Source organism: Pseudophryne corroboree, chromosome 4 (genome assembly GCF_028390025.1).
Source record: "Pseudophryne corroboree isolate aPseCor3 chromosome 4, aPseCor3.hap2, whole genome shotgun sequence".
NCBI lineage: Eukaryota > Metazoa > Chordata > Amphibia > Anura > Myobatrachidae > Pseudophryne > Pseudophryne corroboree.
This window is the reverse complement of record NC_086447.1, coordinates 376,044,476-376,067,555: the sequence shown is the minus strand read 5'-3', so window position 1 is coordinate 376,067,555 and position 23,080 is coordinate 376,044,476. Positions and strand designations below refer to the sequence as shown.

The window sequence follows — 23,080 nt, the reverse complement described above, 5'->3', positions numbered from 1 at the left end:
ACATTCTACACTACAAACATACAGTGTGCAGAAGGATTCTTGCCCCAGCCAATCACTAAACATGTGGTCAGAAACACATGACTCTAGCAGGGTTATTATTGAGCACTGGTGCTACATATCAAACACTACATTCTGCAAACAGACCTGCGTCTTCTGTCTCCAAGCACTCCAAACACTGAAGTTACTGTGGAAACTCATCAGAATAATTAACTCAGTCATTTTACCAACTATAAAGGGGATCCGGTCTGAAGATCGACAGTGTCTAGGTCGACAATGTTTAGGTCGACCACTATAGGTCGACAGTCACTAGGTCGACATGGATGGAAGGTCGGCAGGGTTTCTAGGTCGACATGTGCTAGGTCGACAGGTCTAAAGGTCGACATGAGTTTTTCACATTTTTTTTTCTTTTTTTTCTTTTTTTCATACTTAACGATCCACGTGGACTACGATTGGAACGGTAAAGTGTGCCGAGCGAAGCGGTAGCGGAGCGAAGGCACCATGCCCGAAGCATGGCGAGCGAAGCGAGCCATGCGAGGGGACGCGGTGCACTAATTTGGGATCCCGGTCACTCTACGAAGAAAACGACACCAAAAAAAAAAAATCCTCATGTCGACATTTAGACCTGTCGACCTAGCACATGTCGACCTAGAAACCCTGTCGACCTTCCATCCATGTCGACCTAGTGACTGTCGACCTATAGTGGTCGACCTAAACATTGTCGACCTAGACACTGTCGATTTGATGAACCACACCCCTATAAAGCTATAAGAAACTATAACATTGTGAAACATTCTGTTAATTAAACTCCCCATGAGATGGAAGTGAATGGTACTTTTTATGCCTTTACTGAACAACAGACTAGTGATAAGGCTCTCTCTCTCTCCTCTGTGCTACAGATATTTGCTCAGTTACGTATAGGAGCAATCACACAGGTAGATACCTTACATAGGAAGCATCATCATTGCTAATTGCAGTGTAGAAAAAGCATAATTCTTTATCTGTGTTTGAATTTATGTTGTACGCTATATAATCACACTCAGTTTCTGATGCAATTAGAGCAGTAATTGTGTGTTCAGTGTTTCAGCTTGATTCAGATATACACTCTTATAGGTGTGAGCCTGCCAGAGTTACGGATTTCCCTTCTGTTAATTTATTTGCAGAACATGCAAGGGTCTCTCCAATTAACCGTAAAGGGGGCTAATTGCTGTTGTGATGGCGTAGAAATGCCAGCAATTCTCCCACCCTCGCGACCCAATCTCACCCCAGAATCGCTAATTTTTGTGTGTAAAATTCTGTGAGTTCGGCACTTACTCATCCCACAAATGAACTCCTGATTAATTGTATTGGGCCCTAAATGCTTTATGCACAAATAATGCCATGGACAACTGGGATTACACCTGCATATATAAGTGCCAACATTACATCTTTTACTCTTCTGCTTGTGTAGGTGCTAAGCCTGATCTTATTACACAATATGTACACATACAGTATATCCCATATATTCAGCAGGTATTGATTTCAATTATCTCAGCAACAAAATAGTCAACCGGTCACATAAGGTTTAATTCAGGGAGGGGATTTCAAGTTACTGGCACCTGTTGGGTACATAGGATTGTTATCTCTTAAGTTTTGATCACCATTCAATTCATATCAAGGTTCATGTCCACTTGTGAGATAAGGCTGGAGGTGTGGCTGGTGTGTGTACCAGGTGTGTTCTTCTTTTCTGACCTGTGTGCGTCGGCTTTGATTTACTGTAGGTTACTGAAGTAGAACAGTTATTGTGAAACAAACATTTGTGCATAAAACCCAGTATGCTGTACATAGTTTAACCACCAGATTACAGCTCCTCATCTCCATCTTCTCCAGTGAGTTTTGCCATTTCTGCTTTATCGCCAGCGATCTGGTAACCATTTCTTGACAATTTACCACCCTGGTACCTGTGCACAACAAGTGTTATCCAAAACAACAGACCCATTAAACCTGCATCAAATGCCAGGTGCCAACAGTAGAAAGTGGTCAGAAACATGAGGTCAGCAGGCTCCGTTGAAACCCAAGAATGACCTGTTGGCGGAAGATACAAAATAAAGGCAGCGTGTAGCAACCATGTCCCTTGCACCGTCACTAGCCATGCTTTGGCAAACCAGAGACGACAATGGTCTGGCTGCCAGATCTCAAATATCATTATGACACATGTTGCCGCACAAGTGAGCAGAAGCAGATGGTGGACTTGAACCTCTATTGCTTCTTTCCCATGGTTATGGAACTTGAGGAGTAGGGTGGTAATTAGAAAACCAGCAGTTAATCCTAAATGTTCCAGCAATGGACAGCGTTTCTGCAGACAATTCTGACTTACAATATCCAGTACCCCACTTAGACAGAAGTACCCATACATGGTGGCATGCTGCCACTCACTGGGGTGCTGAAAGTGGTAGTCAGGATCATCTGATCGGAAGAAACGTAGTTTTTGGACTCCTGGAGGAAAGAAGAACTCCCCTAAAACAGCCATGAAGCCATAAACCAGTTTCATTATTGCCTCTATGGGCAACATCTTCCAGAACCTTTGCTTTGTCTTGATGCGGGGAGCATATTGAACATGGCAACCATTCAGCACCATCCACGAATAGCGAACAGCATACAAAAGACCAAAGGATAAGAATGCAAGCCCAGGAGATATGTGACCAATAAAAGTCCCCATGGCTAGCACTGTGCAAAAAAACTATTGTATTATAAGCTTCCAAATACTAGGTCAGTGAGTGAAGCACAAGTTTCTCAGGGTTTAAAGACTCATTCAGTAACAGGTGACGTGTAATCACTAGGGCATAGCATAGAAAGAATGTGAATCCGCAATTCAGAAGTCACTGCAGTTTGAACTTGAAGAGGAAATATCAGATAGGTTGGAATTCTCAGAGATGAGCTCAAATATTTATCCAAAGACAAACCTGATGTCCTTTAAAGGCTGTATTGTAAGTTCTAGCTCCCAGTTGTTGTATTGGAAGGTATAGTTCCCAGTAGTGGATCTGGTATAGAATAGTCTTTCTGTGCTCTGGGTCTCCTTGATTCCTCTGTGATGTATCACTGGTATATCACAGTTTATTCATGATGAAGCATGCTTCCAGGTGTTCCTCTTGTGTAAACCAGTGTTTTGATGAAGCCTCTTATCCTCAGCAGGCTGCTGTGTGCATATTACTCCAGTGAACGCAAGGGTTTAGGCAATGAGGTTAGTGCACAGTGCTATATATACACACAGGAGTCTCAGTGAAGTGAAGCATTGCCTCTCTCGGTGACAGTGAAGTCTGCAGTAGTGAGATTATAATAAGCACCTGTAGGTAAATGGACACACCCCACAAGGTGGTACAGACTGAATGATAATGACACTGAAGATGGGTGTGTGATGCAGAAACAATAAAGCACATTGTGAGATACCACATCTTAGCTAGAAAACCGGTTACAAATAAGGACAGAGGGGTGGAATAAGAAAGAAACAAATTACTTACAAAATAATATAATCCTTTACACACTGTACAACACTAATGCAATTCAATTGTAATTTAAAAAGACTAATAAGCATTTTGGAAAAGGATGGATCAAAACAGCTGGAGTGCAGAATATTGTGGGGCTTATCCAGAGTTTGAAGTAAACGCAACATTTTTTTCTATTCACATGCTCAAAGTGTCCCTAGAAACTACTATAGAGTGTTGGCAACTATTTGAGTACCATTATCAGTGCTCCAGGCCTAGCCTCTAGAGCACAGGTTCTCAAACTCAGTTTTCATGGGACCCTAACAGTGCGTTTTTTCAAGGTATACACGTTAATGTGTATTACTACCTGTAGATCTGTTGTCATTGGCATAGCAATAGAGGGTGCAAGGGGTGCTGTTATGGGGCCACAGGCGTCACCATGTGTGGTGACACCGAGTGCACACTCTGTACTACTCCCCCCGCGCCGAAGGTGCGGCCACCCAAAAAAGGGGGTGTGACTTTCCAGAGCTCCGTTCCGTCACTTTGGGGGCGTGTCCAGCATCCCCGGAGATGCTGGCTGCCCCCATAGACTGGGCTGTGTGTGTGCTGGCTCTTACTGTGTGACCGGAGGCAAGTGCTGCAGGAGAATATTACACTGCAGCACCCGGCTCCTGTCACTGCAGAAGAGCGGGCACTTTGGTGTCACCCCTTCAGAGGGTGACACCTGGGTGCGGGACACACCCACTGCACCCGGCTTGTGACGCCACTGTATGGGGCAGAGAGGCTTAGCGGCCTGCCTCTAGTGCTTGGCTCCACCTGAACCCAGGTCATATATTTGTCTACCAAAGCAAATATATGACCTTTAGCCTAAGCAGCTTGGTCTGGCCTGTTGCACAGCTGGAAAAAGGGTAGATGCTAGAATCAAGTGGGCTAAGGGACCTTTTCCGTAAGGGGGAGGAGTTACAACGCAAGGGGGAGGAGCTAGGCCAGCGGGATAGTTCCTCTACTATCCACGCCACCAACTATTACCTTTAGTAATTAGGTGGTGAGCGAAGCGGAGCGGAGCGAGCCACCGTGCCCGAAGCGTGGCGAGCGAAGCGAGCCCGCGAGGGTACTTTTCGGATACCCTGTTCGCCCGTAGCTCCTCCCCCTGATGACGTAGCTCCTCCCCTCAATACGTCACAAGGTCCCTTCAGCCACTCCGATATAGAACCAACCCTGGAAAAAGGGGGATTTGTCGGCACTCACTTAGGTAGTGGTCTCTGTCTATTTAGGTAGTGGTCTCTGTCTCTCTCACTCAGTAATACCCCACACTGATATGTCCATATCCTGCACTGCTGTTTCAACCACACAGACACAGCTGAGCTACTAGTGAGCCCGGCACTGGCAGTTTAGCCTTCTATGAATGATTACAGCCTTTGTGACGTTAGCTCCGAGATTTGGTCTGTCCTAGAAAAGTACACTGCAATGAAATTAGAAGAACTCCAAAGTGGAATTTCCTACATTAGAAAGTATCTTCCTCGGGTACGAGCTGGTTGTTACCGGACGCCTCATTCCCTGTCTTTACACTCACTGTAAACTGTAATCTTCCCAGCCCTAAAGGCCCTGCAGATGTGTGGCTGTTGTGTATGATTCAAAAGCTGGCAACAGGGATGGAACACTTGTAGTATCATCACTGGCAAATAAGGTGCGAGGTAAATGGGATAGAATTTGTTTCCTGACTCCTAAGTAGATTAAGGTTGCCTAATGGGATGACATTCTATTTTTAGTGACTGGTGTGTGTAATTAATGTTATACGGTAAGGGGAGTGTGTAGTGCAGGCCTAGTCAACTTGTGGCTCTCCAGCTATCAGGAAACTACAAGCCCCAGCATTCCTTTCCACCAATCAACTGGTAAAGTATACTAGGAAATGAAGTTTTACAACAGCTTGAGATCCACAGGTTGGCCAGGACTGGTGTAGTAATGTTATAATGTACTTGGGGCACTGTAATGTGGCACAATATAAACTGGAGGCCATATAGTGTGGCATAATATAAATGGGGACACAACAATGTGGCATACTGTGGACTGGAGGCACTAAAATGTGGCATAATGGGGGTCATTCTGACCCAATCGCTTGCTGCAGTTTGTCGCAGCGTTCGGGTCGGAACTGCGCATACGCCGGCACATGGCAGTTTTCGTTGCCTAGCGATCACCTCTGAGACAGAGGTGGTCGCTGGGCAGGAGGGGGCTGAACGGCGGCATCAAGCCTCCGTTTAGGTGGACCGGTCCGGCCAACGCAGGCGTGGCCGGAGCGTTGGGGGGGGGGGGGGGGGGGGACACGGCAACTGCGTGCGGCCAGCGGCAATTAACTCCCGGCCAGCCGCAGGAGCTGCGCTGGCCGGGAGTTACTCCTCAAATACAAAGGCATCGCCGCTGTGCGATGCTTTTGTATTTGTGCGGGGGGGGGGGCGGCACTGACATGCGGGGCGGACTAGCCCTGTACTGGGCGTCCCCCCCGCATGTCAGGGAAGAAGATCATAGCTGTGCTAAATTTAGCACAGCTACGATCAACTCGGAATGACCCCCAATATATACTGAGGGCACAGAGTTGTATATTGTGAAATGGCGGCACTACAATGTAGCGTATGAACTGCGGATACTGTTTGGCCTAATGTGAAGTAGGGCACTACTATGGCTCATACAATTAACTAAGGTATTACAATAGAGCATAAAACAAACCTCTGCACTGATAGTAGTTTCTCTAGAAGCATTGAGGTGGGAACCCCTTAAAAATGTTGATAAGGGGCCCACAATGTTCTAGCTATGCCCTTGTCTATTGAGTTAACCAATCAAGACACCTGTGCTCCAGCTACGTGATCTAGATAAGATGCACGGTTAGGTTTCCATGAGGACTAGGTTTGAGAAACATGGTTCTAGAGAAATACTAGGTTTGAATCTTTCAATAGCTGTCCATATATTGCTCGATCCCGCCTTCATATTCTAATGTGAGCAACATAACAGAACTCCCTCCGAAAGCATATTCTGGTATAAATATAAACTGGTACTGCATACCTCCCAACATGACCCTCTCCAGGAGGCAGGGCCGGTGCAAGGTCTCTATGCACCCTAGGCAAAGCTTCAACCCAGTGCCCCCAGCTTCAACCCGGTGCCCCCTAACCTGCAACCCCCCTGCAAGAGGTGCATCATGGCTATGAGGAGCAGCCATGGGGTACCCCTCGGGAGCCATAGTTACATCCGCATCCTATGCGCCTTCACATGACTTGATGTTACTCATGTCGGCACAGAGGAAGCGCTGAGGGACTATGTGGTACAGCCTGATAGTGGTAGCTGCACTTGATTAGACCCGCAGCAGCAGCCAGCGCAGTGTAAAAGGAGGAGGCTGCATACAGAGACATCCTTCAGTTTTTTGCTAGATGAATTCAGTGGCGCCCTCCAGGAGCTGGCGCCCCTAGGCAGCCGCCTAAAGCTGCCTAATGGTAGAGCCGGCCCTGCCAGGAGGGACAAAATGCTCTGCTCCTGGACTTTCCTCTTAATTTGTGATTGCCATCACCTGTTTTGAACAGGTTAATGGATAAGAAAGGTGTTTCAGCACAGGTGATGGCAATCATATATTAAGAGAAAAGTCCAGGAGCAGAGCATTCTGTCCCTCCTGGAGCGGGTCATGTTGGAAGGTATGCAAACTGGTGGATTTGTCCCTGATATGCAGAATACATGTGGTGGAATTAGTGGTTTATCTTGTACAGTACCCATACCTCCCAACATGACCCTCTCCAGGAGGGACAAAGTGCTCTGCTCCTGTACTTTCCTCTTAATGTACAGTATGATTGCTAGCACCTGTATTGAACAGGTTAATGGATAAGAAAGGTGTTTCCCCACAGGTGATGGCAATCATAAATTAAGATGGAAGTCCAGGAGCAGCGCATTCTGTCCCTCCTGGAGAGAGTCATGTTGGGAGGTATGCTGTTCTGTGATGTCACACAACCACATCTGTGCTCCTCCTTGTTACGTGGGAGCGCATGGATCTACGTCAAGAGGACACATTTACATGGGCATTCTTTACTTTGTGGATGATGATGGAATATAGTACTTTTAAATGTTGTAATACATCTGCTGTGTCTGCTGCATTACCGAAGTGCCATCTTACAGCGCCTGCATTTTGTATTGGACTCCATCCTAGAAGTACATATGGAAGGCACAAGCAACTGAGGAAGTGGTAAAGGGATTGCTGCCCAACTGTCTATGTGTACGTACCTATGTATGTATACTGTGTGTGTGTGTGTGTGTGTATATATATATATATATATATATAGTATTCATACAGCATCTACTTTGAATTCACGTATTGTGTGTGAGGGTTTGGTGTACTTGGGTCTCTATGTATAGTAGTTAGGTATACAATAGGTGTCCTCGTAGGACTACAGTATATAAATCTGGAGTTAATCCTATACTAGAGAATACATACTGCATATTTGCACAGTTTGTGTATGTATATCAGGGCCTTTGTGAAATTTGTGTGTCTAAAGTATCCATAGCATATTACTGACACACTCTGTCCAAACCTTGGTTATTTATATTATGCAAACAGACACTTTGGATTAATGTTTAGCAAAAAAACAAACAATTGGCAGGGAGAAGGTTCCTATTTTGTGACCCAAACCACTATTTCTTTCCACATTAGAGAAAGGGATCTGTAAAGGAGGGGAGGGAGACAGAGTACGTCAAAAGCTACACAAAAACACCTCTCATTTCCCCTATTAGTATTTTATGCTAAAAGCATATAAAGTGTTATAAAACCACAGATATGTGCAGGAGTGTGTCAAAGGGCAACAGGATCACTTTGTGCATGCTCTAGATCAGGATTATTAAAACTTTGTGTACATAGCAAAGAGCATAATAGTGTAAAAGCTCCATGGAAATCATGCTCAACATTACATAAGAACACTGAACACTGCTGTACAGATAAAATGTTGTTAGAGATTAATTACAGACTAAAGCAGGGTACACACCTAAAGATGCATCTGTCCAATCTGTTTTGTGGGAACAAAAATCTGGTAATGTTTGGGAGCTTATGACAATAAACCATTTGCTCATAAATGCTGGAAAATGGACAAAAACAAGTGTTCGGATAAATTAGTATAACCAAACAGATTTAACCAGTTTCTCAGTATGGCCATTGTCTGTTTACCAGCGTTTGACAATTGACCATTTGCTCCCATACATTACTAGACTTTTGTTCCCAGCAGACAGATCGGACAGATAAATCTTTAGGCCAGCTACACACTATGCTGATATTGGACATATTTGTTGTTTCTGGGCAAATCAGAATGACAATCATGCAGTGTGTATGCCCGGTTTGCATGCTCCCACGGCAGTTAGTCCAGCTGTAGGGTCAATCCGAAGACATCGCTAATAATGCCATGCTGCTGAATGCAGCATGGCATCCTTGGTCACTCCTTCACCCCCCTGCATCGGCAAATGCGTATGCACTTGCCAATGCAGGGTCTTGTCACCCACTGGATCGTCCGGCTACACATCATTCTGATGTGGATCCGGCTTAAGGGGCAGATGCACTAAGCGAGTGATGAAGTGGAGATAAATTAATAACCAGCTCCTGTCATTTTTCAAACACAGCCTGTAACATAACAGTTAGGAGCTGACTGGCTTGTACTTCGCCCTCATAATGAAAAGTGTCACAAGCACTTTTCATTATGCATCCTAGACCATGACCTGCCACTAGCACGTGATGTGATGACGTCTCAGAAGAGATGGCTAGTTGAGCCCTAAGCAACGGCATTGGTCACACACACCTACAGTAGTTACAGCCCTGTTGGAGACTAATAAAGACCAATGAAAACAAAAAAAGAAATTTAAAGTACATTCAGATTTTTATAATTAAGAAATTTGTTCTCTAGAAGACATTTAGACTTTTACTACATCTTACATTTGTGCAAAAAATCTCAAAAAGAATTATTCTTCACATTGCTGCATTTCCTTTTGTCATGTTCTATGACAAACAAAAACATTTAACACAATGAAAACATTCCTTCTCCAGATATACTTGTAGCACTGTCAGAACGCAACATAAAGAGAAATGCATAAAAAATTGGGCGCACATAATTTAAATATACAGACATTTTAAGTTATTCCAGGTATCTAACTATCTTGGGTATTTGTTCTTATTTAAAAAGGTAAAGTTCTTCTACAACTGGAATTTCCCTCCAACACACTCCTCAGCTTCAAGCATAATCTCCCTAAACATCACACTTATGCACAGGACGTCCTTTCCGGCACTCCACAAGTTTCCAACCATTTCAGTCATCTGTGTATGCTCCATGGTACATGGAAGAGAGACTCTGCAATACTAGAGCATCATGAAGACTGGTCCTCTGATGTAGTAGGTTCCTCTAGGTGCTTGTACGACAGGATGACCATTACCTGTGTGAGGCACAGAAAACAGACACAGGTTTACTTGTCGCAAGATAAAAAAGAAAATCACAAAAATAAGAATTTACTCACCGGTAATTCTATTTCTCCTAGTCCGTAGTGGATGCTGGGTACTCCGTAAGGACCATGGGGTATAGACGGGCTCCGCAGGAGACTGGGCACTCTTAAAAGAAAGATTAGGTACTATATCTGGTGTGCACTGGCTCCTCCCTCTATGCCCCTCCTCCAGACCTCAGTTAGGGAAACTGTGCCCGGAAGAGCTGACATTACTAGGAAAGGATTTGGAATCCAGGGTAAGACTCATACCAGCCACACCAATCACACCGTACAACTTGTGATAACCATACCCAGTTAACAGTATGAACAACAACTGAGCCTCTCTCAACAGATGGCTCATACAATAACCCTTTAGTTAAGCAATAACTATATACATGTATTGCAGAGAGTCCGCACTTTGGGACGGGGTCCCAGCATCCACTACGGACTACGAGAAATAGAATTACCGGTGAGTAAATTCCTAATTTTCTCTGACGTCCTAGTGGATGCTGGGTACTCCGTAAGGACCATGGGGATTATACCAAAGCCCCCAAACGGGCGGGAGAGTGCGGATGACTCTGCAGCACCGAATGAGCAAACTCAAGGTCCTCCTCAGCCAGGGTATCAAACTTGTAGAATTTTGCAAAAGTGTTTGAACCCGACCAAGTAGCAGCTCGGCAAAGTTGTAAAGCCGAGACCCCTCGGGCAGCCGCCCAAGAAGAGCCCACCTTCCTCGTGGAATGGGCTTTTACTAATTTAGGATGCGGCAGTCCAGCCGCAGAATGTGCAAGCTGAACCGTGCTACAGATCCAGCGAGCAATAGTCTGCTTTGAAGCAGGAGCACCCAGCTTGTTGGGTGCATGCAGGATAAATAGCGAGTCAGTTTTTCTGACTCTAGCCGTCCTGGAAACATAAAGTTTCAGGGCCCGGACTACGTCCAGCAACTTGGAATCCTCCAAGACCCTAGTAGCCGCAGGCACCACAATAGGTTGGTTCAAATGAAACGATGATACCACCTTAGGGAGAAATTGGGAACGAGTCCTCCATTCTGCCCTTTCCATATGGAAGATCAGATATGGGCTTTTACATGACAAAGCCGCCAATTCTGACACACGCCTAGTCCAAGCTAAGGCCAAAAGCATGACCACTTTCCACGTGAGATATTTTAGCTCCACGGTCTTAAGTGGCTCAAACCAGTGGGATTTTAGGAATCCAACACACGTTAAGATCCCAAGGTGCCACTGGAGGCACAAAAGGGGCTGAATATGCAGCACCCCTGTAACAACGTCCGAACTTCAGGCAGTGAAGCCAGTTCTTTTTGAGAGAAAAAGGGATAGGGCCGAAATCTTGGCCTTTATGGATCCTAATTTTAGGCCCATAGTCACTCCTGACTGTAGGAAGTGCAGGAATCGACCCCCCTGGAATTCCTCTGTAGGGCCTTCCCGGCCACACACCAAGCAACCTATTTTCGCCATATACAGTGAAAAAGTCTTGCTGTCACGTCTTTCCTAGCCTTTATCAGCGTAGGAATAACTGCATCCGGAATGCCCTTTTCCGCTAGGATCCGGCGTTCAACCGCCATGCCATCCAACGCAGCCGCGGTAAGTCTTGGATCAGACAGGGTCCCTGTTGCAACATGTCCTGACTGAGAGGCAGAGGCCATGGGTCCTCTGAGAGCATTTCTTGCAGTTCCGGGTACCGAGTCCTTCTTGGCCAATCCGGAGCAAAGAATATTGTTCACACTCCTCCGTTTATTACAATTCTCAGCCCTTGGGTCTGAGAGGAAGAGAAGGGAATATATAGACCGACTGGAACACCCACGGTGTTACTAGTGCGACCACAGCTATCGCCTGAGAGTCCCTTGACCCAGCGTAAAACCTTTTTTATCTTTTTATTGAGGTGGGACGCCATGTAATCCACCTGAGGCAGTTTCCATCAATTTGCAAAACTGCGTGAAGACTTCCTGATGAAGTCACCACTTTCCCGGGTAGAGGTCGTGTCCACTCCCGGAATGAACACTGCTGACAGTGCGCTTACTTGATTCTCCGCCCAGCGAAGAATTCTGGTGGCTTCTACCCTCGCCACCCTGCTCCTTGTGCCGCCCTGGCGGTTTACATGAGCCCCTGCGGTCTGACTGGATCAGAATCGGTTGGTCGCGAAGCAGGAACTCCGCCTGACTTAGGGCGTTGTATATGGCCCTTAGTTCCAGGATATTGATGTGAAGGCAAGTCTGTTGACTTGACCACAAACCTTGGAATTTTCTTCCCTGTGTAACTGCCCCCCACCCTCGGAGGCTTGCATCCGTGGTCACCAGGACCCAGTCCTGAATGCCGAATCTGCGGCCCTCGAGAAGGTGAGAACTCCGCAGCCACCACAGGAGAGACACCCTGGCCCTGGGGGATAGGGTGATTAACCGATGCATCTGAAGATGTGATCCGGACCACTTGTCCAGTAAGTTCCATTGTCCTTGCATGGAACCAGCCGAAGGGGATGGCCTCGTATGATGCCATCACCCTTCCCAGGACTCGAGTGCAGTGATGCACTGACACCTGTTTTGGTTTTCAATGGATTCCTGACCAGTGTCATGAGCTCCTGAGCCCTCTCTATCGGGAGATAAACCCTCTTCTGGTCTGTGTCTAGGATCATGCCTAGGCGAGGCAGATGAGCTGTAGGAACCAACTGCGACTTCGGAATATATAGAATCCAGTTGTGTTGCCGTTTCACTTCCAGAGAAGGTGATACGCTGTGCAGCAACTGCTCTCTTGATCTCGCTTTTATGAGGAGATCATCCAAGTATGTGATAATAGTGACACCTTGCTGCCGCAGGAGCACCATCATATCCGCCATTACCTTGGTGAAATTGGTAATGACAATCCCGTACCGCAATTCTGAGGTACGCCTGATGAGGTGGATAAATGGGGACACGAAGGTATGCATCCCTTATGTCCCGATTCATTTCAGGCTTGCAATGACCGCTCTTAGCGATTCCATCTTGAACCTGAACCTTTTCAGGTATATGTTCAGGGATTTTAATACAATATGGGTCTAACCGAACCGTCTGGTTTCGGGATTATAACATGGTCGAATAATAACACCCTCTTGTTGAAGGAGGGGAACCTTGACCACCACCTGTTGAAGATACAATTTACGAATTGCAGTTAACACTGGCTCCCTCTCTTGGGGGGAAGCCCGCCGGGTCCTCGATGAGGGGGCATCTTCTCACAGTCCAGCCTGTATCCCTGCGATACAATTTCTATTGCCCAGGGATCTAACAGGGAGTGAACCCACTTGTGGCTGAACTTACGAAGGCGTGTCCCCACCGGGCCTAGCTCCGCCTGTGGAGCCCCAGCGACATGCGGTGGATTTTTGTAGAGGCCTGGGAGGACTTCTATTCCTGGGGACTAGCTGTGTTGTACAGCTTCTTTCCTCTGCCCCCGGCTCTGACAAGAAAGGACGCACCTCAGACTTTCTTGTTTCTTTATTCGAAAAGCTGCATTTAATAATGTCGTGCTTTCCTAGGCTGTGCAGGAATATAAGGCAAAATATCAGAATTACCAGCTATAGCTGTGGAGACCAGGCCCGAGAACCTTTCTCCACACAATCCTCAGCCTTCCATATGCCTCTTAAGTCGGCATCATCTGTCCAATGTATATTCTACAGCACACGTCAAGCAGAAATCGACATAGCTTTTGTCTCTAGGACCCAGTATACTCATGTCCCTTTGGGCATGCTTTATAATTATATATCTATCACTTAAGACAGCATCTTAAAATATTTATATGCATACTAGGGTCTCAATCTCTGCTGATAAGGTACCTGTCCACGCTGCCACAGCGCTATAAACCCATGCCGACACAATCGCCGGTCTGGGTAGTATACTAGAATGTGCACACTATCTGCAGGATCCCTGAGAATAGCTAGTGCAAACAGGACACCCAAGGGGAAGATTCTCAACACATCCTGGCCCTAGTGGGGAAAGGATACAGCCTGAGAATTCTCTTGTGGGAAGCTGCCGTCTCTTGTCTGGAGATTCACGCTCTTTTTCCTCATGAGAGGAGGGAAATTTACCTCAGCATTCTTCCCCTTAACATGTGTACTCTCGTGTCAGGGACAGATGAGTCATCAGTGATATGCAAATCATCTTTTATTCCAATAATCATATATTGAATATCTTTTAGCCCTAATTGGCTGTAACTTTGCATTATCGTAGTCGACAGTGGAGTTAAACTCTGTGTCGATACTTTGTTATTTTGGATAGTGAACATAGAGAGACTCTGAAGGACTCTGTGACATAGGGACAGACCAGGGTAGATTTCCTTTCTGTTCCCTAACCTTTTGTGCAATAATTTTACCTCAGCACTTACACATATCCAAACAGGTGTCGGCGTTGTCGACGGAGACACCATCCCACACACATATCCGCTCTATCACCTCCTTAGAGGAGCCTTTTACCTCAGGCATGTCGACACACGCGTACCGACACACCACACACACAGGGGATGCTCTATTTGAAGACAGTTCCCCCACCAGGCCCTTTGGAGAGACAGAGAGAGAGTATGCCAGCACACACCACAGCGCTATATAATACAGGGATGTACACTATACTGAGTGATTTTTCCCCTATAGCAGCTAATATACACAGTTTTGCGCCTAAATTTTTGTGCCCCCCCTCTCTTTTTTACCCTTTGTGTACCAGGATACTGCAGGGGAGAGCCTGGGGAGCTTCCTTCCAGCTGAGCTGTGAAGAGAAAATGGCGCCGGTGTGCTGAGGAAGAAGGCCCGGCCCCCTCAGCGGCGGGCTTCTGTCCTTTTATGTACTTTAATGGCGGGGGTTAATGCACATATACAGTTTATCAGACTGTATTATGTGCTTTTCGCCAAGTAAGGTAATCTAATTGCTGCCCAGGGCGCCCCCCCCCCAGCGCCCTGCACCCATCAGTGACCGGAGTGTGTGGTGTGCTAAGGGAGCAATGGCGCACAGCTGCAGTGCTGTGCGCTACCTTAATGAAGACCGGAGTCTTCAGCCGCCGATTTTCAACTTCTCTTCGTTCTTCTGGCTCTGCAAGGGGGACGGCGGCGCGGCTCCGGGACCGGACGACCGAGGACTGGGCCTGTGTTCGATCCCTCTGGAGCTAATGGTGTCCAGTAGCCTTAGAAGCCCAAGCTAGCTGCAAGCAGGTAGGTTCGCTTCTCTCCCCTCAGTCCCACGTAGAAGTGAGTCTGTTGCCAGCAGATCTCACTGAAAATAAAAAACCTAACAAATACTTTCAAGGAAGCTCAGGAGAGCCCCTAGGGTGCATCCAGCTCTGTCCGGGCACAGATACTAACTGAGGTCTGAAGGAGGGGCATAGAGGGAGGAGCCAGTGCACACCAGATATAGTACCTAATCTTTCTTTTAAGAGTGCCCAGTCTCCTGCGGAGCCCATCTATACCCCATGGTCCTTACGGAGTACCCAGCATCCACTAGGACGTCAGAGAAATACTTATATCTGATATTAATTTCTATCATACTTCAAGCTACTGACCTAGGGCCTAATTCAGATCTGATTGCTGGGCTGTGTTTTTTGCTGCCCTGCGATCAGATAGTCGCCGCCTACGGAAGGGGGGGGGGGGAGGGGAGCGCTGTGTAAGAATGCGATCGCTACTGTTGCAGAGCTGCACAAAAATTAGTTTGTGCAGTCTCTGCGCAGACCAGGACTTACTCTTCCTGTGCGATGAAATCCTGTTGATCGGGGCCGGAGCTGACGTCAGACACCCTCCCTGAAAACGCCTGAGCCGGCCTGCGTTTTTCCAGACACTCCTGGAAAACGGTCAGTTGCCACCCACAAACCGCCTCTTCCTGTCAATCTCCTTGCGAACGCCCATCTGTTTGCATTTTTCCCACGATGCCTGTTGCTGTTGTGCAACGCGCTGGCGCAGTGCGGCTCTGATACATGTGCAGTTCAGATTTGATCGCCTGCTGTGCGAAAACGCACAGCAGCGATCAGATCTGAATTACCCCCCTAGTTATTACTTATTTTAAACACTGTCAGTGCCTTTCAATATGCTTCTATACAGATAGACTGGTATGCAGGGGAATAAGGAGATTTATGGTAAGAACTTACCTTTGTTAAATCTCTTTCTGCGAGGTACACTGGATTCCACAGGGAATAACATCAGGGTGTAGAGTAGGATCTTGATCCGAGGCACCAACAGGCTAAAAGCTTTGACTGTTCCCAGGATGCATAGCGCCGCCTCCTCTATATCCCTGCCTCCGGGCACTGGAGCTCAGTTTTGTTAACCAACAGTTAGTAGCCACAGACAACACATTCTCACGACAGGAGAAGGTATCAGCAGCTAATGCCATACCAACCCAAAGAAGCTTAGTGCGTCAGGATGGGCGCCCTGTGGAATCCAGTGTACCTCGCAGAAAGAGATTTAACAAAGGTAAGTTCTTACCATAAATATCCTTTTCTGCAGCGGGGTACACTGGTATTCCACAGGGAATAACATCGGGGATGTCCTAAAGCAGTTCCTCATGGGAGGGGACGCACTGTAGCGGGCAAAAGAACCCGGCGTCGAAAGGAAGCATCCTGGGAGGCGAAAGTATCGAAGGCATAGAACCTTATAAACGTGTTCACTGAGGACCACGTAGCCGCCTTGCACAATTGCTCAAGGGTCCACCGACCCTGAAGAAAGTGTTGCTCCAACACCGCGCCCCAACCCATCAGACTGGCATCCGTTGTCAGGACGACCCAGTTGGAGATCCAGAAGGGATGACCCCTGCTCAATCGTTGCTCCTGTAGCCACCAGCTCAGTGACAGACAAATCTCCGGAGACAAGGATATCAAGTGAGACCTGATCCGGTGAGGCAGGCCGTCCCTCTTGGCAAGAATCAGCTTCTGCAGAGGGCGGGAATGAAATTGAGCGTACTCTACCATGTCGAAAGCAGACACCATGAGGCCTAGTACTTGCATCGCCGAGTGTATAGACACTCACGGGCGAGAGAGGAAGCATCGTATCCTGTCCTGAAGGTTCAGGACCTTCTCCTGTGACAAGAACAACCGCTGGCTGTGTGTGTCCAACAATGCCCCCAGGTGCACCATGCTCTGGGCAGGGACCAGGGATGATTTTTCCAGTTGATGAGCCACCCGTGGGCTTGCAGAAACTGGACAGTCAGATCCAGATGACGGAGGAAAACTTTTGGGGAATTCACCAGGATCAGTAAGTCATTCAGCTACGATAGGATCCTGATACCCTGACGGCGGAGCAGGGCCGTCATCACAGCCATGACATTGGTGAAGATTCGAGGAGCCATGGTCAGTCCAAAACGTAAGGCCTGGAATTGATAATGGAGGTTGCCAATAGCAAACCGCAGATATTGCTGATGCAACATGGCAATAGGAATATGTAGGTAAGCATCCTGTATGTCCAGGGACACCATATAGTCCCCTGGCTCCAAAGCCAGAACAATACAGCAAAGAGTTTCCATACGAAACTTGGAGACCCTCACAAATTTGTTCAAAGACTTGAGGTTGAGAATGGTCCGGGAGGAACCATTTGGTTTCGAGACTAGGAACAGCGTTGAATAGCACCCCCTGCCTCTCTGAGCCAGAGGCACCGGCACTACCACTCCTGTGTCCAGGAGGGACTGTACCACCAAATTAAGAGTTTTTGTCTTTACCTGATCCGAAGGGATGTTTGTCAGGCAAAATTGATGAGGGGGATGTTTCTTGAAGAATATGGCGTATCCGTGAGTGACTACTCCCCTTACCCAGGCGTCTGAAGTGGTCTTCAACAATACCTGGGTAAACCGTAGAAGTCGTCCTCCCACCTTGGGATCCCCCAGGGGTAGGCCCGCCCCGTCATGCAGCAGGCTTGTCTGATTTGGAAACAGGCTGACGGGCAGTCCAGGCACGTTTAGGTTTGGGCTTAGTGGTTTTGGAAGTGCGAGCCTGTTTCGGGTACGCCTGACCTTTTGCTTTACCTGGAGGTCGAAAGGAAAGAAAGGAAGTACTCTTAACCTTCGGAGCCAAAGGAGCAGTACTAGGTAGACATGCCGTCTTAGCGGAAGCTAAGTCAGCAACAATCTTGTTGAGATCCTCACCAAAAAGAATGTTCCCCTTTAAAAGGGAGCACCTCCAGGGTTTTCTTAGAGTCCAGATCTACAGACCAGGACCGCAACCAGAGAATCCAGCGAGCCAGAATGGACGTAGTAGAGGTCTTGGCCGCCAGAACACTGGCATCAGAAGCCGCCTCCTTAATGTAATGAAAGGCTGTAACAATATATGAAAGACATTGTCTAGCTGGATCAGGAAAATTGCACGGCAGCTCTGCTACCACCTCCTGAGCCCACGCTTCAATAGCTTCTGCAGCCCAAGTAGCTGCAATAGTGGGCCTATGCACAGCTCCTGCAAGGGTATAAATAGACTTTAAGCAACCCTCCACACGCTTATCCGTCGGTTCCTTCACAGAGGTGACGGCAGTGACAGGCAGAGCAGATGACATCACCAGCCGAGCGACTTGCGAGTCCACCGGCGGCGGCGTTTACCAATTTTTACTTAACTCCACAGCGAGGGAATAGCGAGCTAGCATCTTCTTGTGAGGTGTGAATTTCTTTCCTGGATACTCCAAGGATTCATGACGTATATCAACTAAGTGGTCAGAATGAGGCAAAATTGATTTGGTAACCTTCTGACATTTGAATCTATCAGGTTTCTTAGAGGTAACTACAGGTTCTGGTTCATCATCAATTTGAAGAATCAGCCCAATAGCCTCTAAGAGGTCAGGAACATCCACCTGTGAAACAGACTCCCCATCAGAAGCATCTGGATCAGTGTCTGAGGGGTCAGTATACACGCCATCCCCATCGGAGGAAGTATCGGAAACAAGAGTGGATTGTGAGGAAATAATGGCCCGCTTAGAGGACCCCTTGGTCTTAGGCGGGCGAGGGTTAGGTTTCTGTTTAGTCAATGAGTGATTCAATTGCTGTAACTGAGTGGACAGGAGATCTGCCCATGGCGAATTAACCGCAGGGACGATATGTGGCAGTAAAGGCACGGGAGGTCCCATAGGGGGCGTAAGTCTAGTTACCAGCGCAGTCAGTAAATTAGAGAAAGAAGCCCAAGTGGGTCGTGATGTGACCCTGTTGCTACAAACTGACTGGGGGGTAGGTAACCCCCAGAACCTGAACCCTCCACTGCTATGTTTTCCTCTAATGCATCTGCGGCATCACCACAGCGTATTGCGGGATCAGCCACAGCCCTGTAGCTGACATGATATGAAAGCGTAAACCACGGGCGACACAGTACAATATCAGCAGATATAATACCTAACCAAGAACCCCCTGTGCAGTGTGGCAGCACAAACAGAGGATTCAGGAGGTATATGGTGACTGAGAATCACAGAGAAAAATACAAAATAAGTATATCCTCTGAAATACCTATATCAAATAACAACCCTGATGCACTTAGCACCCCCCCTCCCCTCAGGGTACAGAATATTGAGATCGCAGTATGAGTAAGATACACGCAGTTGATATCACACAGCAGCTATATGCACACACAGTCACATGTACAATGCAGAAATTATGACAAACAATAAAACTGCACTGGACCAGCACTAAGTAAAGCTATATAGGCTTATAGATATATAGTAACATAGTAACATAGTATCTAAGGTTGAAAAAAGACAATTGTCCATCGAGTTCAACCTATTTGTGGTCTCCTATGCACGATTATTTTGTATAAAATTTTGACTGAAGTTGATGACTGCCGTTACGTTTTACCCCTCTTTTTTATAATAACCATAGTGCGTGACTATGCCCCGTAACCCTGGATACCCTTATCCATTAGGAATTTATCTAACCCATTCTTAAAGGTGTTGACTGAGTCTGCCATTACAACTCCCTCAGGCAGGGAATTCCAAACACGTATCGTCCTTACCGTAAAAAAGCCTTTACGCCGTATTGTGCGGAATCTCCTCTCCTCTAACCTGAGCGAGTGTCCACGAGTTCTCTGTGTTGATCTAACCAAAAACAGGTCCTGCGCAAGATCCGTATAATGTCCCCTTATATATTTGTAAATGTTGATCATGTCCCCTCTTAATCTCTTCTTTTCCAGTGTAAACATGCCTAGTCTTGCAAGCCTTTCCTCGTATTCCAGCATCTCCATACCCTTAATTAGTTTGGTCGCCCGCCTTTGAACCTTTTCTAGCTCCAGGATATCCTTTTTGTAGTAAGGTGCCCAGAATTGTACACAGTATTCAAGGTGTGGCCTCACAAGTGATTTATATAACGGGAGTATAATACTCTTGTCCCTAGCATCAATTCCCCGTTTTATGCATGCTAATATCTTATTAGCCTTCTTTGCTGCAGTCCTACTTTGGGTACTACTGCTTAGTTTGCTATCTATGAGGACACCTAGGTCCTTTTCCAGTACAGAATCCCCTAATTTTACCCCATTTAGTAGGTAGGTGTTATTTTTGTTCTAGCTACCACAGTGCATTACCTTACACTTGTCTGTATTGAAGCGCATTCTCCATTTCGCTGCCAAAGCTTCTAATTTAACTAAGTCGTTCTGAAGCGACTCAGCATCCCCCTCCACATTTATAACTTTACACAATTTGGTATCATCTGCAAAAATTGACACCATGCTCTCTAGACCTTCTGTTAGGTCGTTAATTAAAATATTGAACAATAGCGGTCCTAATACTGAGCCTTGTGGCACACCACTTAGCACTTCAGTCCAAGTTGAAAAAATAAGATTTTAAACCTACCGGTAAATCTATTTCTCCTAGTCCGTAGAGGATGCTGGAGACTCCGTAAGGACCATGGGGTATAGACGGGCTCCGCAGGAGACATGGGCACCTAAAAGAACTTTTCCTATGGGTGTGCACGGGCTCCTCCCTCTATGCCCCTCCTCCAGACCTCAGTTAGAGAACTGTGCCCAGAGGAGATGGACAATACGAGGGCAGGATTTTATAAATCCAAGGGCAAGATTCCTACCAGCCCACACCAATCATACCATGTAACCCGGAACATACATAACCAGTTAACAGTATGAACAAACAACAGTAGCGGTCCAAGACCGATTGCAACTGTAACATAAGCCTTATGTAAACAACAACTATATACAAGTCTTGCAGAGTTTCCGCACTGGGACGGGCGCCCAGCATCCTCTACGGACTAGGAGAAAAAGATTTACCAGTAGGTTTAAAATCTTATTTTCTCTTACGTCCTAGAGTTTATACCAAAGCTCCCAATCGGGTGGGAGAGTGCGTATGACTCTGCAGCACCGACTGAGCAAATGCTAGGTCCTCATCAGCCAGGGTATCAAACTTGTAGAATTTAGTAAAAGTGTTTGACCCCGACCAAATTGCTACTCGGCAAAGCTGTAATGCCGAGACGCCCCGGGAAGCCGCCCAAGAAGAGCCCACCTTCCTAGTGGAATGGGCCTTAACCGAATGCGGTAACGGCAATCCAGCCGTAGAATGAGCCTGCTGAATCGTGTTACAGATCCAGCGAGCAATAGTCTGCTTCGAAGCAGGCGCGCCAATCTTGTTGGCAGCATACAGGACAAACAGAGCCTCTGTTTTCCTAATTCTAGCCGTCCTGGCTACATAAATCCTCAAGGCCCTGACTACATCCAGGGACCTGGAATCCTCCAAGTCACTCGTAGCCACAGGCACCACAATGGGTTGGTTCAAATGGAATGAAGAAACCACCTTAGGCAAAAATTGAGGGCGTGTCCTCAATTCCGCTCTATCAACATGAAAAAACATGTAGGGGCTCTTGTGAGACAAGGATGCCAATTCTGACACTCGCCTTGCAGATGCTAAGGCCAACAACATGACCACCTTCCAGGTAAGAAATTTAAACTCAACCTTGTTAAGTGGTTCAAACCAGTGTGATTTTAGGAACTGCATGGTACCACTGGAGGCACAAAAGGAGGCTGGATGTGTAGCACTCCCTTTACAAAAGTCTGGACTTCTGGAAGAGAAGCCAATTCCTTCTGAAAGAATATCGAGAGGGCCGAAATCTGTACCTTAACCGAGCCTAATTTCAGGCCCATATCCACTCCTTCCGTAGGGGCGGTCTTGGTTTCACACCAAGACACATATTTTCGCCAGATACGGTGATAATGTTTTACCGTCACCTCCTTTCTAGCCTTTATTAGAGTAGGGATGACCTCCTCCGGAATCCCCTTCTCAGCTAGGATCCGGCGTTCAACCGCCATGCCGTCAAACGTAACCGCGGTAAGTCTTGGAACACGCAAGGACCCTGCTGCAACAGGTCCTCCCTTAGAGAAAGAGGCCAGGGATCTCCTGTGAGCATCTCCTGAAGATCTGAGTACCAGGCCCTTCGAGGCCAGTCTGGAACAATGAGTATTGTCTGTACTCTTTTTCGCCTTATGATCCTCAACACCTTTGTGATGAGAGGAAGAGGAGGAAACATGTAGACCGATTGGAACACCCATGGCGTTACCAGGGCGTCTACTGCTACTGCCTGAGGGTCCCGGGACCTGGCACAATACCTCCGAAGCTTCTTGTTGAGGCGTGACGCCATCATGTCTATTTGAGGAACTCCCCAAAGACCCGTTATCACTGCAAAGACTTCTTGATGAAGTCCCCACTCTCCTGGATGGAGATCGTGTCTGCTGAGGAAGTCGGCTTCCCAGTTGTCCACTCCCAGAATGAAGACAGCTGACAGAGCGCTTACGTGATTTTCCGCCCAGCGAAGAATCCTGGATGCTTCCGCCATCGCGGCTCTGCTGCTTGTCCCGCCTTGGCGGTTCACATGAGCCACTGTGACATTGTCTGACTGAATCAGAACCGGTAGGTTGCGAAGAAGACTCTTCACTTGTCGAAGGCCGCTGTATATGGCTCTTGGCTCCAACACGTTGATGTGTAGACAGGACTCCTGGTCTGACCACAGTCCCCGAAAATTTCTTCCTTGGGTGACTGCTCCCCATCCTCGGAGGCTCGCGTCCGTGGTTACCAGGATCCAGTCCTGAATTCCGAACCTGCGACCATCCAGAAGGTGAGCACTTTGCAGCCACTATAGAAGAGACACCCTGGGACGGGGGACAGTGTTATTTTCCGATGTAAATGTAGATGGGACCCGGACCATTTGTCCAGAAGGTCCCATTGAAACGTCCTTG

General features: G+C 47.2%; 2 protein-coding genes across 4 annotated transcripts in view; both read right to left on the bottom strand.

Annotated features, from left to right (window-relative positions):
* Window positions 1-728: 728 nt before the first annotated feature.
* LOC134911439 (transmembrane epididymal protein 1A-like) lies at window positions 729-3,800 on the bottom strand. The gene has a single exon (XM_063919647.1). It carries the CDS (start codon window positions 2,693-2,695, stop codon window positions 1,838-1,840), a length of 858 nt encoding a protein of 285 aa, XP_063775717.1. The 5' UTR covers window positions 2,696-3,800; the 3' UTR covers window positions 729-1,837.
* A 5,527-nt stretch (window positions 3,801-9,327) lies between these two features.
* Window positions 9,328-23,080, bottom strand: part of LOC134909605 (major facilitator superfamily domain-containing protein 8-like) — a 304,598-nt gene continuing 290,845 nt past the window's right edge. For all 3 annotated transcript variants that reach the window (XM_063916651.1, XM_063916650.1, XM_063916649.1), the window contains one exon: window positions 9,328-9,896. In XM_063916651.1, coding sequence (XP_063772721.1) covers window positions 9,823-9,896 — 74 coding nt within the window. In that variant the 3' untranslated portion in view covers window positions 9,328-9,822. The remainder of the gene's footprint in view (window positions 9,897-23,080) is intronic.

What these genes read in the sequence shown, in the direction of transcription:
- LOC134911439 (XM_063919647.1), bottom strand. Translation starts at nt 2,695, where the DNA reads ATGGGGACTTTTATTGGTCACATATCTCCTGGGCTTGCATTCTTATCC.